Consider the following 16,379-nt stretch of genomic DNA (forward strand, 5'->3'; position numbering starts at 1 on the left):
ACTGGACGACATCGTTCGCTGAAAGGTAAAGATAAATACACAGTAACTAAAAAAAGACCATACCTTTTTTATCTCTTATTTAATGCTAGTAAATTATCAAACCACAGTTTTGTTACAATTTTCTAGGAAGTGTGCTGACTTTTCTAGAAATATGTATTGTCATTATGGGGTGTAATGGATTTAAAGAAAATACAGATATTGTGAACTGCCACAATATTCATAAAGTATATATAAACATACTGTTTGTATTATTAACACTGTAATACAATTTTATTTTAACCACATATGTCTGTCAAAGCTGCTGATGTTCTTAGTTCAAGTGAATTTTATAAATTAATTGTACAATGAACAGTAAGCCTTCCGAAAAGCTCATAAAATACACGTCATATTGATAAACAGTGACATTTTTTAATGTACAAGCAAGCTTGTTTGTGTTATAAAATATTGATATTATGGGATTCTTTAATCATAAAGTGATCAAAATGATCAACATTTATTTTAATTGAAATCCTGTTTTTGGCTGCTGTATGATTGTATACAGTATATATAAATAGGTTAACACAAGTATGAATGTGTACATGTACAAACTTCTGCATGCTGCTCTGTGACTTGTTCATTACCTTTTGTGTGTAATTTTTCCTCTGAAGTACAATCACATCGGCCAGACAAAAACCAAAACTAAGCAAATACTCTTTTAACTCGATATTATGCTCAGGATTTTCAAATAATTATTAAATGAATAAAACAAAAACACTCATCAGTTTCCTGAGACAAAATGCGGCTTCTCAAAGCTGATTGTTAATAAAAAAGAAACTGTTAATGAACCGGTGTATGTTCTTCAGTCTGTGGTGTAACAAGGAATTTGACTGTAGGCATTTATAGAAAAATATTTTATTTGAAATGTCAGAAAATCCTTATTCACATTGAACACATTGTAGAGGTGCAGTTACATTGTCGATATCAGAAGACTGAGTAGAGTATGAGTCTAATATATGACACAACCCCCCCTTCCCCTCCCCACACACAGAGACTAAATCTGTTTCTATGTTGCTAAGAAACTAAAATTCCCAGTTTCTATTTTCAGCAGTAGCATCTTTACTTTCCTGACTGTGTCGATGTAACTCATTACACACAGACCCAGCATTACTAAGTTCTCCTGATTGACACATAACAGGCACTGGATACTTCAGGTGTTTGTAGAATACATGATCAATCATTCACTGGATTTCTTGTCAGTTCTTGCTTTTTTTTGGTACAGTGAGCTGGCAGACGAAACTCCCTCTCTCTGCAGATCTAGTTAACTTCCTTCTCCAGAGCTGCTTTTCAGACTGGAGGCAAACATTCCTCTGTACATGGCCTTCTCTTTTTGTATCTCCTTGTGCAGTTTCTCCTCTGCCCTTTGCAAATGCTTCCTCACATTAGCATCTGTGGAAGGAGAACAATATATATATTTGTACGATCAAAGAAGTATTGCTATATGTGTTACATGATTTTTTAAATTAGTTTGGATGTTTTCTCAGTTTGGATTGCCACAGTGTATCATCTTCCAACTCAGCTTTTACACCAACTATCTCCGTGTCCTCTTTTGCAACATCCACCTGCTTACCATTCGGCTGCTCTTTGCAAACTTGGATCAGGTATTCTTTAGCAGCTTGTGCATCTCCCATCTCCAGAGTGGCTACCCCTGCTCTGTACAGTGCTTTGGTGTTGCCTGGTTGCAACTGCAGCACTCGCAAGCTGTACTCCTTCACACGTGCATAGTCAACACTCTCTCTCTGCAACAAGCAGGCTAAAAGACAGGAGATATACATTTATTGATTCATATGTTTACCATCTACTCCTCACTAAGACCATGTGAACACGGCAGTGTTAAATTAACTGTTCGACTGTTGAACACAGGCACAATGTTAAAATGAATACATGTATGTTGTCTATCTGTATTAATCAGTCACTGAAAAAAACTTTACACAGACATATTTAATCAGGCAATCAATCAATGATGAAGACTTTGTTCAAAGCTTTACTCCAGGTATCTGTAAATTACTGAAATAACTGTCACTTGTTAAAAAAAAATCCAAGTAATAGGTACATTCATTTACCAGCCAAGTTGTTGTAGCAGTCCACCTGTGTGTTTCTCAGTGCTGCCTCCTGTTCTGCTGTGAGAGGGGGTAACCCATGTCCAAACTCTTTCAGTGATGTCATCACATTCGAATCAAGACCTCGAAGGATCATGAGGGCACGGTGATAACGACCAATGGCTGAGCGGATGTTCTTCTCCCTGTAAAAAGCATTTCCTTCTGCTTTCATTTGGGCAGCATCCTCCAGCAAAGACGAAACAGATTTTGTAGGAGTTTGTGGTTTCCGTGATGCTGCTGCTGCTCCTGGCACATCTGAACCCTCTTCCCTGGTTGAAGCACTCATTTCTTCAGTTGAAATTTTGAGCTGGTAAGATAAATAATTCTTGTCAATACATTTAATCTAGAACTATTGCACAAAATTATCTAAACACCCAATTACTTTTTTTTTTTTTAAAAAAAAGCAAATTATTACCTAAAATGAAAAATGTTATTAGGGAATAAGAAATTGTGAAGAGAAGGTAGAGTGACAAGTTATATGTTACAGTAGCCATTGGCGTAACCACGCCTTACAAAGATTCAAATTCCACAATATTTGGCTCTTTAGAACACGACCAATATTCACACAACAAGCAAATAATTACATCTGAGCAAAATGAGAAGAACGTACAGTGCAAGTGAACACAACACTTTCATCTATTAGTCATTTAATCTTGTCTCTACCAACGCTAACATCCTATCTAAAAAGACATTACAACAACCCCAGCGCACCAAAGGACAATCCACAAACCTGTATTTATTTACAAACCTTTATTCTATCTTGTTTTGTAGCTAGTGCTAACAGAGCTGTGATCGAAGCATGTTTTTACTTCCTTCACCGTACAAACTCTCAGTACACTTCCGAGGCGAGTCAACCGATGATTGCAAAAACAAAGATGTTACCTTGTGAACAACAAAACAAGAAGTTAGCAAGCGACGTTGGTGCACATCTGATGGATAACCATGCTTCTTCTTCTTCTATTTATTTCTGTATTTATTATTAACAATGTTCTTGTTCGCCTATTTTCTTCTCCCCCCTCTTTTTCAATCGCGTATTTAGACGACCTCTACATTACCGCCACCACCTGGTCGTATCAGGTTAGGAAAAGTATAATAACGGAATAAGAAGTGACTCATTACCTTGTCATTTACAGTCAAATAGTCAAACTTATAACGAACAGGTTTCGAGAGCAGTTGTGTTAGTGAAAAATGTAAACAGGTGTTGTCTCATTGATGAATATAGTGTAGTTGATTTACAAAAAATGTCTTAATTTAGTTCTGAGAGAATACTAAATTCTCAAGTGGGTATTTTTAAACTAAACTACTGGAAATTTTAAATTTAAATGCATGCATGCATTATGATTTAATAGGAAAATGAAATATATAAAAAAATACTGATTAAAATCGATGTCATTGGCCTAAATATTGATCCATTTGACAAATATATTTAGCATATTTTTACATAAATATATTTTACTAAATAATATACTTTAGTTACAAAGGGGTATTTGGAGTTGAAAATACATCTTGCGTTTTATGTTTTTACCACTCGAGGGCATTGATGGGCATGACATTCATGCGCATGCTCACTGTAGCTTCACACAACCGCAATAAGCAATCATGGCGGCGGCCGTCGACAGTGTTGTGAAAGTGTAAGTTTATCTTTGTTTGTTGTAAGAGTATAACGATCAAACTGTCGGAGTTGAACGTAATATACGTTAATTGGCGCACTGTTGTCAAATACAAAAGATAATAAATCTCCCTAGATCAAAAACAAATTACAAAAACTGTCCCAAGAGAATAACGTTATCCGTAAAGCTAAGGTTAGCACGTTAGCTTGGGACACTATAAATAAGAACTCATTGTGGGATCCAAGTTTTAGCCTCTGTTGGCGTCAGACTGACACGATATGTTGTTCGAAAGTTATTCGTGCGCAGCATTATATAACTGTTTTTCAACAAACGAACAAGAGACTTATTTATATCATAAACCTTCAGTTTGGCGGGCGCTTTGTTTTGCCGAGAGACGTTCGCTAACGATCAACCTTTTGTTCTGACCATGTCCACCATCAGTACCGCTAATGTAGAACATTTAAAAGTCGTGTCCTTTTATAAATCAAGTGACTTCTTACATGCATGTAATACATGTAAGCGCTACTGCGAAACTAATTATGGGAAAATGCTTATTTGTAACGAATACTCATTATTTGTTTACCCTCACTTAAGATGGCTGCCATATTATTACTGCATTATTACAAGATATGAAAACATAATTTAATTCAGTGTAGTCCTTGCTTTAGTATTAAATCAAATGTTGTTCAATTCGGGTTTTGAGAGTAAGTCATAGTCCAGTAATAAAACTAAAACATTACAAAGACATTTTAAAAAATATATAACACACATAATTGTCGTTCTTTAAAACATTTAGTGTGGCCTCTACACCAACGTTTAAATTAGTCATTAACAAATATTTACATACAAGTAATAATCATAGCATATTTTAAACCTTAAAGTACAACAGTTAACACAGTAAACAAATATTTTTTTACACTCTTAGACACTTAACTATCTGTGGGTCAAAAACCCTCAGTTGAGGATTTGCTTCTCTGGTGATGTTTAAATCAAGAACTACATTAGCCCAGTTATCTTCTAAATGTTTGTTTGAAGTTACGTCTGAAAGCATGCTTCATGTCTACCTGAAAAATTAGCAATTGGATAGCAAAAATACATTTGTTATAAATGACTAGATCCATACCAATGTCTGAGGAGTATGAATGCAACCAATATGTCTTTGTAATGGCCTGTTGCTACACTGTATTTTTAATTTTTTTGTTTGAGACTGCGCTGCATTGTCAATCCAATAATTAAGCCAATTTCAGTTACCCCTTTTTTGGCTGAATATTGCTCTTGCTTGCGAGATAGCTTCCAACAGTCCCATTTAATGTTTTGTAGTTTAAGAGCTTCTTACATTTTTTTTACCTTGTCTCTGATCTTAAACAACTGGTTATATTGACCTTTATCTAAAAAGAACAAAGGGGAAAAAAGAACATTTTAGAAGAATATTCTTTTTCAAGAAACAGCACAATCCAAAGAACTAGTAGGCTTGACGAAATGCATGCTGTCACACCAATCTTTTTTCTCATAGAATCCTATAATTTATAGACCAAGTTTTCAATCAGAAACTAATCAGCTGTGTTGCAACAAATATGAGGTTCAACTTTAGAAGGAAACGACAATTTGCTAAAAAGACACAGGGAACTGTGAGGTATCTGTTGGGCTGCTGTAGAAAACAAGATTATCTAATGATATTGGCCTTTTGTATTTTTCCTGCATTGCTTATTTTGTTGAAAGAGTGGTGTTTTGCCAGCTTTTGGTTATTTGAGCCATTACAAGTAACTCTCATTTCAGGCTGGGAGAGCAGTATTACAGAGATGCAATGGAGCAGTGTCATAGCTACAACGCTCGTTTGTGTGCTGAGCGCAGCATCCTCATGCCTTTCCTGGACTCTCAGACTGGTGTGGCGCAGTCCAACTGTTACATCTGGATGGAGAAGAGACACCGAAGTCCAGGTAAGCAATTGTTTGATGAACTGTCTATTTGTATAAATATAATTAAGTTTGTAAATGTTCCGGTCTGTCTATTTCTGTCACCTGTCCTATGCGTTATAAATTATGAGGCTTTAAAATTATGTACTACCCCTGTGCTACACAGCAGGGTGTGATATTCTCTGGTGTATTATCAAGGCTATAGTAACAGTAACAGGTAGAATTATTATTGTGTCTGTGTGCCAATTCTGAAGCAGTGGCAGCATTAACTAAGTACCATGATTATTAATACTTCACCATCAATTGTTTTTATATATGCAGAAATCAGTTATAATCAGAGTCTAAATTGCCCCAGATCATGTCTCCTTTTTGTGTTTAATTTTCACTCTTGTGTCTTATAATAGGTGCAGCTCCCGGGCAGTTGTACACGTACCCAGCTCGCCGCTGGAGAAAGAAACGGCGATCTCATCCACCCGAAGATCCCCGGTTGGCATTCCCACCTCTCAAAGCAGGTATCAACTCTGAACAACATCTGCTACATCGCTTTCAGATTTGGAACTTTTTCTGTAAAATTCTGTGCATATTTTTTAAAAACATTTTTTGTGTTCATTGTTTTTTGATTTGCTGTTTTCTGTCAATTTCATGTCTTTTCACTTTTTGCTGTTTGGTTTGCAGTAGATCTGGATCTGGGTCTGAAGCGTGATGCTTTGGGGCCTGTAGATGGCAGCAGTTTAGAAGCCCTGTTGAAAGGGGAGCCCGTCGACAGGAGGAGTGGTGTTCCCGACCTCCGTGGTCCAGAAGATGACACACCCAGTGTGGAACCTTCTGCCACATCCACTACCACTCACACATCATCTGGGCGCATACGCAAGGTCAGTCTGAGTGCTTGCTGGATGGTGTTATACGCAAGGTCAGTCTGAGTGCTTGCTCAGTTTCTGCTCTTACCAGTTTCTGGTAATATTTTAAGTTAACTTGGCAGACTGTAGAAACATTGTCTAAGCCAGTCATTCATCCTACAGAGAGTCCTGGATCATGATGATTACCTGGATGACCTGGATGATGAAGACTTTGAGGATGAGACCCCCAAGAGACGAGGCAAGAGCAAGTCTAAGGTGTGTACAAGTTCTGATTTAACAACATTTATTATGAGATTTTCAACATTTAGATTTCTCATAATGAACTCATTATACTCTGCAAAAGTCTTTTTTTAGGTACATGGTTATTATGACTACTATAAAGCCACTGTACAACTACATGACATTTACAGCTTCCATAACAAGGTTATTAATGCATTATTATGCAATTATTTGGCCTTACATGTTATCTAGCCTTGTTAATTAAATCTAGGATCTGTGTCTAAAGTGTATTTAATGTCCTGCTTTGTTCTAATATAGAACCAAAAAACTACAATTTTATTTATTCCATGTTGTCACTTAATTCTTTTTGTACAATGACATAGATTATAATAGAACATATAGCAAAAATAAACAAACAATTTTATTTAAACCCATTTAAGAAATGGCTTTAAGTAACAAAGTTTGCTTCAGAATGTGATTTTGTGAAGGTTAACACATTTAATTATAAAGATAGTTTTACGACAAAATCAATAACAAATTCATGCAATATTGAAGATTTGCTAATGCATATGAAGTAATGTCTGTGTAATGCGATAAAATGGATTTGGTAGGGTCGCAGTGACAAGAACGGGAAGAAGAAAACAGAGGCTGCAGCTGCAGCATTGGAGGAGAGAGACAAGCCCTATGCCTGTGACAGTGAGTAGAGGCTTCATTTTGAAGTCTGTTTTCTGCAGCTGTCATGACTTTACTCTTTTTATTTAAAAAAAAAGCCTTGTGCCGTGCATGGTGTGATCTAAAAAAACCCCAGAAACTAATGTGTGAATTTGTTTTAAAAACTGCGCAACTTTCTTTTTTTGTAAGTAAAATTTTTTTTTTTTTTTTGAGATGCTGCTACTTGTGTGCTGCTGGCCGTAGCGGACTGCAAATGCACACCTCTGCTTTGAGTTAAATAGGTTTAAACATAATTTTTGGAAAAGAAAAAGTTCTGGAGATGAACTTGGTGGTTCCACCATGGGCCTTTTTTGGATGGTAGATGACTTAGCCTCCTTCACTGTAACACTTTTGTGTGTGTGTGTCAGTCTGTGGGAAGCGCTACAAGAACCGTCCTGGCCTGAGCTACCACTATACACACTCTCACCTGGCCGAGGAGGAGGGCGAGGACCGCGAGGAGATCGAGGCACCACCCACTCCTCGGCAGCCTGAGGAGCAGAAGAGTGAGTCACTCTCTATTACAGAGATGGAGAGAGAGAGAGAGAGAGAGGGGAGGGAGCTCTGTTTGCATGCATTGTAGCATGTGTGTGTTTGTGTTCAAAGGGAATCTCTCTTTCTCTCTCTCTCTCACACACTCATTCTTTTTTTTCCTCCCAATTTATTTATTTTTTTGCCATTTGTGGAATCCCCCAATTTGGGGATTTCACTCAGTTTTTTTGTTTTAATCTATTTAAGCATTCCATCCATTTTTTTCATGATTTTTTTATTTTTATTTTATCTCAACCTGTTTATTGTATTAGTTTTATTCCTTAACACTTACACCATGTCACTTCAAAAGTGCCACTGCACTCGTTTTGTTTGTGTTTTTACTTAATTTACACATTTAGTCTGTGCATCATGAGCGAGTTAGAAATTAATGAGGATTTGGTTGTAGATGTGAAATAAAAAGGTTTGTACTTAACTAATATGTGATTTATAATTGATAGCAACTTCCAATGTTGTGTATGTTAATGTGACAGTGTCGGAGATTGCCTCTACTTCTAGTTGTACATTACAAGTGACCTGTGTTGTTTTAGTTTTTTTTTTTACCCATTTCCTCTCCTACTCAGCTTCTAAGAAAGGTCCCAACGGACTGGCGATGCCTAATGATTACTGTGACTTCTGTCTGGGAGATTCCACTCTAAACCAGAAGACTGGCCAATCTGAGGAGCTGGTATCGTGCTCAGACTGTGGACGCTCAGGTATGTCTGTCTCTTGTCCCTAGTAAAATCATCTACAATTGAAATCAGGTTTTTAAAGATGTGGCTCTACCAGTTTTGCTTGTAGTAGAGCTAAAAATAAAAAGTCTGTTCAGGTTAATTGTGGATTGATTCAGGTGAACCAGTTGTTTCACAGCTGAGCTTCTGTTGCCACTGTTGCTCTGCCCTTGGACATGTTTACCTTTTTTTTTAAATTTTGTGTCAGTTTAAAGTAGATCCGCTTTAAACTGAACAGGGTAGTCTTCATTTGTTGAATATGTTTCATTTAATTGGACTTAACATTTAGATGTGAAAGGTAAATAATATTACCCCCTCAATACACTGTAACAGAAGAGAAATGTGGAGGAATGTAGTAAGCATCATATTGATACTGCTTAAGCACTTTGTTGATGGATGGAAGAAAATAAAAATTACCTTTCAATGGAATGTAATCTCAGCTGATCCAGACTCTCTTTTTGTGCTTTGTTTTTTCCATTTCTTTCTTTCATGTTACAGGCCACCCCACGTGCCTGCAGTTCACTCCTGTGATGATGGCAGCAGTGAAGACCTACCGTTGGCAGTGCATTGAGTGCAAGTGCTGCAATGTTTGTGGGACATCAGAGAATGATGTAGGCTCTTTTTATGTATTTTTGTTACATTAAATACATTTGTTAATATTTAATACAACTTTAGTTCAAATACAGGCACAAGGAAATATATGAACAGTCATCAGGGTGCTTTTAAAATTTAATGAATTGACATGAAAGTAGCATTGATACATGAAGCACAAGTATTTACTTAAATTGGTGTTCAATGTGTAACTCCACTCTCACCTTCTCCTGTTGTTGTCATAGGACCAGCTGCTGTTCTGCGATGACTGTGACAGAGGCTACCACATGTACTGTCTAACTCCACCCATGACTGAACCTCCTGAAGGTATGATGTTCATCATTCATTGTGTTATTCTTTTAAAGCATTTGCCACAGACTTCATCCTTCTTATCGCGAGACTCTTTCAGCCTCTAGTCATGTGTTTAAGTGTTGAGTCTTTTCTTCACATGGCAATACAACCTTTAAAATATTTTTACAAAGATAGTCAGTCCTTTAAAAAATACTAGATGGTTTTATTCATATACCTAGGTCCATGTTATAAATGTCAGTTTATTTAATTTGTGGGCTTCTATGTAGGCTTGTGCAGCATTCCCACATGTCCTGGAAAACCTGGTAAATGATTGACCAATTGTGAGCGAATGCAAATGGGTCTCTCACAAATCTCATAGTAGAATATGTTGTTTCGGTGAATTAATGGCATAAAAAGATGCAACATGATTATTTTATGAAAACAATTTAAAGCACAAATTTTTCATCAAGGAGAACATTTTAGGATATAAACTTGCATTTTAGGATGGTGTATTAAACAGTTACGTTAAGATGTTGTTTTAAGTAAACAAAGTTCTTCATCAGAACTTTGTAAAGAAACAAATGCATTAACTTCAGTGACTTAACGTCAGTGAAGCATGAATTCTAAATAAAATACCACTGGAACCATTTTTTCCTTACAGTGATGTTAAAAAGAGTGTGACACTAGGAGACAATAGCAAAAACAAATAGTCACAGTGTTGCCTGATTTATTAATTAATAAGTTCATTAAATTTTTTTTAAAGCAGTTGTTAATTCCTTTCTCATAATGTTCATATATTTCACAGGGAGCTGGAGCTGCCATCTGTGTCTTGCTCTGCTTAAAGAAAAGGCCTCCATATACCAGCAGAACCAGAGCTCCGCCCCAGAGTGACATCACAACTGCAGGTCAGATACTCTCAGTAACAGGACCCCACACCCTCAAAATCAACAATATCCACCTTGGCCTCAATTTTAAAACTCTGAGCTGTGTAAAACTGCAGTTGACACAGATCGCAGATCAGAAGATTCAGAAATCTTTACATAAACAGTGGTAAACGGGGGGGGACTCAGAACCACAACAGACCTCAGATCAGTCAAGATGGGGATCAAAGCGTCACCACCATTTTGCCTACAAAGTCCCTTCAGCTTGGCCTCAAACACACACACACACGGGATACAGAGAACATGGAGTTACCATAGTAACTGCTGTCTCCATGGTAGCTCTGAGGAGCAAACAGATTAGCATCTCGCACTAATGATCTGCACACTGACAGAGTGTGGACGGTACAGAGAAACAGATTTTTCTTTTCTGCCAAATGATCTATTTTTGTTCCCTGAATGTTCAGGGAGAAAAAAAGTCACCACGTGTTGTCAAGGAAAATTATTAATACAGTTATTGTCACAATTATTGTTAATATTGTGTTTGTTCTCGTGGACTTTTGTAGTGGCATTTGTCTGTGGACTTTAGTCTGATCTGTTGCATTGGTTATCTTTGAAGAGTTTTCCTTCTGTGGACTCAGTCAGTGCCAAGGTTTATTAACATAATTTATCCTGTGAAAATCTTTCCCAACCCTTTCTGTTAAAATGTTTAATCTGCAGAAAAGTAATCTACAGCTAGTTTTATCTATGAAAAATTGGGCATTTACAATGGTTATGAAATGGGAGTTTCCTAAAAACAAGTTCAAAAGAACTTACCATTCGAAGACATTGGCTGGATATATGGCTAGTTATTCTAGGATGTCATCTTTCTGTAATCCTGTTTTGTTTTTTATGCTATGGCTAACAAACAAACAGACGCTCCTCTTGTGCAGACATCAAGACGTTAAATGTCAGTGAACAAAACTAACTAGAAAATGAGTTCAAATAGAGCTGAAATATCCCACTTTGTGGACACTTTGGTCTCATGTCCGTCCTAACAGAAGGATTGCTGACTTGCATACCAACAGAAGAACAACATCCTAATCGTCTTTTACATAGTTATACTAAATTTGGAGCACCCTCTGTTAATACTTGGTCTTGGGTGAACTAGAAACATTTTGACTTTCACTCTTTTGTCAAATATTAAACATGGAGTGAAACCTAACAGCCCTAATACAAAAAGGTCACAGGCTACGTCATTTATGTATCTGAGCATGTGCTGTAGGTTAGACCAGGAAGATAATCACATCCAAAATAATGTCATCTTCTAATGTTATTTAACCATCAGTGCTTTCATGCTCTTATTTTGGAAACCGGATGATATTAAAACGGAAACACATAACTTCCTCCTTTACACAAACAGTAGTTAGCAGGCAGTAGCTGCTTGTATCACTGGTCACGCGGAGTCAGACTTGCATGCAGACTGAATCTGTATGAATGCACACACATACTCACATCACACACGTCATTGTCTTATCCTTTGTAATTTTTTTTTTACATTTTCTATTACGTGATAATCCATTGGTATTGGGAGTTTTTCTAGTAGAGTTTTGTAAAGTCTATGCTATCGCAGACACCAAGTATATATAGCTCCGGATGCATTCTACGTACTGTATTGCCTTTTTCTATTTTTGTTATGATGTGACATGTTTGGATTTATTTTATTATTCTTATATGTCAGACTTGCATTATAAGTATTTGTACGATGATGTACTTTGTTGTACTATTTTTATTTTTACATTTATTTGGTATCAAAGCAAATTTAGCCTGACTGAAATAAAATCACTTTGAAATATTGTCTACTTATTGTTTTTATTCACTGCATACTTGTCACTTTAAAACCTTTTTTAAATTGGTGGCATGTTATCAACTATAGCTGTCAGAGTTAACTTGTAAATCAGGTCAGTTAAATTGCAAAATCTATCAGAAGGGCAAGATTGATTATTATTTACACATTAATATGGATTAATTATGAAAACGGGTAAACCACATGTACCTGCTGTTACAGTCTCTCTGTTATAGTAATATACAGAAAGATGTTTTTTTAGAAACACTGATTTTTTTTTTTTATTAACTATTTGTCATTATTTATGATCACAATGAATAGTGATTAGTCCACAGCTACAGTGCCCTGTAATTAATCTGATTACGTTATGTTTAAGCTTTAGTCAACTACTACCTACAGGGGGTGCCACAGCGTACCATCTTCAATCCTCATGTTCTGTCTAACTAACAGCTTTGACTCTTTCTGGTTTCTTCCTACCTTGCAGCTTCTTCTCCAACATTTGTCCATTAAAAACGCCATCTCTCTCCAGCACATGGCAACACCATGTCAACATCGCCTCACCAACCTTATCCACAAACGTCTCGTCAGCTTAAGTTAAACTGGTAGAAAAAATATGTTGATCTGGAGAGAAACATAACAGAACAAAGTGTTTTATTCCACTCCACAAACATACACTGAGGAATTCTCTCCAAACACAGACACTGTGTATACTTTGTAGCAAACAGTAGCCATTGTAAGGAACAAGGCTGAGACAGCGGTGACTTAGTGCATTTGGTTCCAAATGTGATCTTCAGCCATGCGATGGTATTTACAGCTTAACACAGACCTAACTGTAAACTTAACACAAATTAATTTCACTGACTGACAAGCCACTACTGTATATATCTATATAAGCGCTGTTGAAATGAGAGAAACGTAAAGAATTGATTCATCTTGATTAATCATAAGTTATGATTGGGATTAATATTTTTTAAATATGTAAATGCAATAATTTATATTATAAACAGTAAACCTGCACACTTTGGGCTTTGTACAATAATAATGTTGGACAATAAAAATGTAACACTATAAATTTGATTTGAAGTATAGTGCACATCCACTGACTGTCATAAAATCTGGGCTGTAGGTTCTTGGTACAAAACTAATGTAAAACACTTAAACTTTATCAATGTCACTTGAAGCAGCCGAGGTGTCGCACTAATGCAGCCACCATGACGTGAAAATACAACTGTTCTTAGAAGTGTTCAATAAGGGCAGCAGTAAAGGTAGGAACATATATGAACACCTATGAGTTGCAGCATTTGTGGGTTACTTGTTGGACTTGTTGTAATGTATCTTTGTTTCCTCTAAAGCCTCTCAAAGCCAACGGAGCAGAGGAGGAAAACAGCGTAGAGCAGCAAAAGACTGAAGCCGAGTCTACGGTCCAACCTCCAGTGGTTGACATGAACACACAGGACCTGAGCAGAGAGAGTGACAAATGGACAAAAATAAAAGTGAAGGCCATATTCCCTGTTTGACTGTCTGGATTATGGGGAAGTCAAAAGGTAAAAACTTTTCTGGTCATACTATACTATATTCTAACTTTTCAAATTCCCAACTTTTCAAATATTTAAGTTTTGGGGAAAAGAAAAACAAACAAATAGAGCCAGATCAGAAAAAAAAGTATTATTAGGCCTAGGGTTAGGGTTAATGGTTAGGTTGAGGGTTAGGAGGTTACTCTTATCAAAGGTTGATGTACCACAAAAGTACATTTTACAGGAAGTTATTAGTATAGTATGTTGCAGAGGTGTAGACTCAAGTCATGAATTTGATGAGTGACTCGGCTTGTATATTTCATTTGTACTTTTTATCTTTTACTTTCTAATTTTATTTTTATTTTGTTTTATTATTATTTTATATAATTACATTTTTATTATATTATAATATGATTTTAAAATCTTTTTAATTAATTTTTCATTTACATTTTTGTTTGCAGTTAAGTTAAAGGTTATGGTGCAAGTATTGTTTAATATAATTTTTAATTTGATACTTCATTTCTTCTTTCATTTATTCATTTGTAATTTTAGGGTTAAGGAAGTTGGGGGTTATTTTTTTCAATATAATTTTAGTTTTTATTATTTTATTTTTATTTATCAAAATTTGTAATTCTATCATTTTTTATTGTTTATTGTAGTTACTTTTTTCAAATGTTAAATTTCATTTGGAGATTTATTTTTCAATACAATTAGTTTTTATTATTATTTTTTATTTATGTTCATTTTTATTTTCAGATTTTTTATTGTATTTTATTTAAAAGAAAAAAAAACATTTAAATACCTGAATTAAAAAAATGTTAAATTTGACATTTACACCTGGTGATCTACGGAACAATACACCAACTTTAATTACACTCTATCACATAAAAGACAAAGCTAAACTGTTCCCTAATTTACTTTGAGATAACATTCTTTATTTAGGGTGTACTGATCCCAGCTCTAACAATAATATTCTTTTTTCCTGAATTTTAAAGGGACATCACCTCCAGTTTCCCATGTTTTTTTGTTAATAAAACCCTCAGAACCTTAATTGCTAGTTTTTCAAAGAAAACTTATGCATTCTCTACTAAACTGTGGCAGTCAGGCGTGGACAGCTGAGGTACTCACCGTCAGTGTGACTGATGCCAACAGCAGAACCACAGAGTAGACCAGGCCTTTGCTGTTGATTCTCACCTACAACATAAAGTACACAACAACACAAAGATGTTGATAGCGTTTGGGCATACGTTTCATCAAAATACATTGGTCATTGAGTTTGATGGATGGACGTTTAGTGGTGGTAGGTTCTGATAATTTGTCATGAATTTTAAATGAGTTTTGCAGGATGCGTTGCCACACTTTGGGGCCTTAATACATTACTGTAGACAAGTTTGCAGGTTAAAAATCAAACTTGTAGTTTGGTGATATATCTGAATTTTTGTACAAAGTTACAAAGGCTCTTAAGAGTGCATGTCATATATCTAATACTGTTTTCTCCTTTACCACTGATCCATAGCTGACTATGAGAGTCCTCAGCGCCCATGGGAAGCCCAGACCGAGCAGCACATCAAAGATGTTACTGCCAATGGAGTTTGAGACAGCCATGTCTCCCATCCCTGTGGGATTCCACACACAGATGTAAAATATTAAGGTTGATGGAGACCAGAGAACTGAAAGGTGGTGGGTAAAAAACAACACACACACACACACACACACACAGTCGCACGCACACACCTTGTCTTGCGACAATAAGACTAGCCATGCAGTCAGGAACACTGGTGCCCGCAGCCAGAAAAGTGATACCCATGATGACATCTGGGATTCCAAGTGTGTAGCTTATTATGGTCACCTTAAAGAGAAGAGACAATTCAAATGTTTTTTGTTTTACACTGCTGTGAATAAGACATTATCTTAAAGTAGAATGATACATTTCAAAGATAAATATGTGAAAAGAAAGAGTGCATTTTAAATGCATATAAGTTGGTACGCCAACTCTTGACCACAGTAAAATACTATACCAATAAGTTCCTGAACAAATCTCCGAAAATAAAAGTTTCTCAAAAATGACTAAAAATACACTAATTTGCCTTAAAATACTTAGCTATGTCCATTTTTGTGGTTAAAATTCAGAAGAAATATACTTTTTTGGTACGGAATGTTACGAACCTTGTCTGAGGACGTGTCGTGTGATTGTGTTTTATGTGTTTTCTCTCTTCTAACAGTGTATGTGGGTGTGTGGGTTTCTTTTGTTTCTTGCAGGATCAAATGACCTGGAAACTGAGTGGATTGTTTGATAGCATCCATTTAAACCGACTGGCGCCCGCCCTCTTTAGCTTGTTCTCCACGTTATCCTTGAGTTAAGGCCTGCTGACAACCTTGCCGTGTGCTCTGTGTGGTTTACCTTATGTGACCTTTGATTGTTTGTAATTCAGAGGAAAACAGAGGAATGAGAAACCCTTGTTTTTGTTTAAAACTTAAACACATCTCTGAAAAAAAAGTTTCTCAAAATGACCAAAAATACAATTATTTGAGGAAAAAAAGTTGGCACAAGTCAAGGCTATAGTAAGGCATGTTTTGGG

General features: G+C 36.1%; 3 protein-coding genes across 10 annotated transcripts; 1 reads left to right on the plus strand and 2 right to left on the minus strand.

Annotated features, from left to right (window-relative positions):
* Positions 1-875: 875 nt before the first annotated feature.
* ttc9c (tetratricopeptide repeat domain 9C) lies at positions 876-5,071 on the minus strand. Of its 3 annotated transcripts, none has more exons than XM_008326833.2 (4): positions 4,997-5,071; positions 2,100-2,442; positions 1,607-1,789; positions 876-1,425 (listed from the first exon to the last, which is right to left on the minus strand). In XM_008326833.2, exons 2-4 carry the CDS (start codon positions 2,419-2,421, stop codon positions 1,298-1,300), a joined length of 633 nt encoding a protein of 210 aa, XP_008325055.1. In that variant the 5' UTR covers positions 2,422-2,442; positions 4,997-5,071; the 3' UTR covers positions 876-1,297. The 3 variants fall into 3 exon arrangements, with proteins under 3 accessions (XP_008325055.1, XP_016894952.1, XP_016894955.1); XM_017039463.2 differs by lacking the exon at positions 4,997-5,071 and adding an exon at positions 3,018-3,175; XM_017039466.2 differs by lacking the exon at positions 4,997-5,071 and adding an exon at positions 2,884-3,168.
* On the plus strand, positions 2,318-12,293 carry dpf2l (D4, zinc and double PHD fingers family 2, like). Of its 6 annotated transcripts, none has more exons than XM_025063015.1 (11): positions 2,318-2,445; positions 5,522-5,682; positions 6,063-6,170; positions 6,334-6,530; positions 6,678-6,770; positions 7,346-7,430; positions 7,814-7,948; positions 8,555-8,686; positions 9,200-9,312; positions 9,538-9,619; positions 10,389-12,293. In XM_025063015.1, exons 2-11 carry the CDS (start codon positions 5,550-5,552, stop codon positions 10,472-10,474), a joined length of 1,164 nt encoding a protein of 387 aa, XP_024918783.1. In that variant the 5' UTR covers positions 2,318-2,445; positions 5,522-5,549; the 3' UTR covers positions 10,475-12,293. The 6 variants fall into 6 exon arrangements, with proteins under 6 accessions (XP_024918783.1, XP_008325057.1, XP_008325058.1 ...); XM_008326835.3 differs by lacking the exon at positions 2,318-2,445 and adding an exon at positions 3,655-3,766; XM_008326836.3 differs by lacking the exon at positions 2,318-2,445 and adding an exon at positions 3,655-3,766 and having other exon boundaries at positions 6,337-6,530.
* On the minus strand, positions 12,147-16,337 carry LOC103390805 (sodium/potassium/calcium exchanger 4-like). The gene is made up of 4 exons (XM_008326832.3): positions 15,535-16,337; positions 15,304-15,416; positions 14,929-14,994; positions 12,147-13,743 (listed from the first exon to the last, which is right to left on the minus strand). The coding sequence occupies exons 1-4, from the start codon at positions 15,605-15,607 to the stop codon at positions 13,633-13,635; spliced, it is 363 nt and encodes a 120-aa protein (XP_008325054.1). The 5' UTR covers positions 15,608-16,337; the 3' UTR covers positions 12,147-13,632.
* Between the last annotated feature and the right edge of the window lie 42 nt (positions 16,338-16,379).

This window comes from Cynoglossus semilaevis, chromosome 15 (genome assembly GCF_000523025.1).
Source record: "Cynoglossus semilaevis isolate Cse_v1.0 chromosome 15, Cse_v1.0, whole genome shotgun sequence".
NCBI classification, from domain to species: Eukaryota; Metazoa; Chordata; class Actinopteri; order Pleuronectiformes; family Cynoglossidae; genus Cynoglossus; species Cynoglossus semilaevis.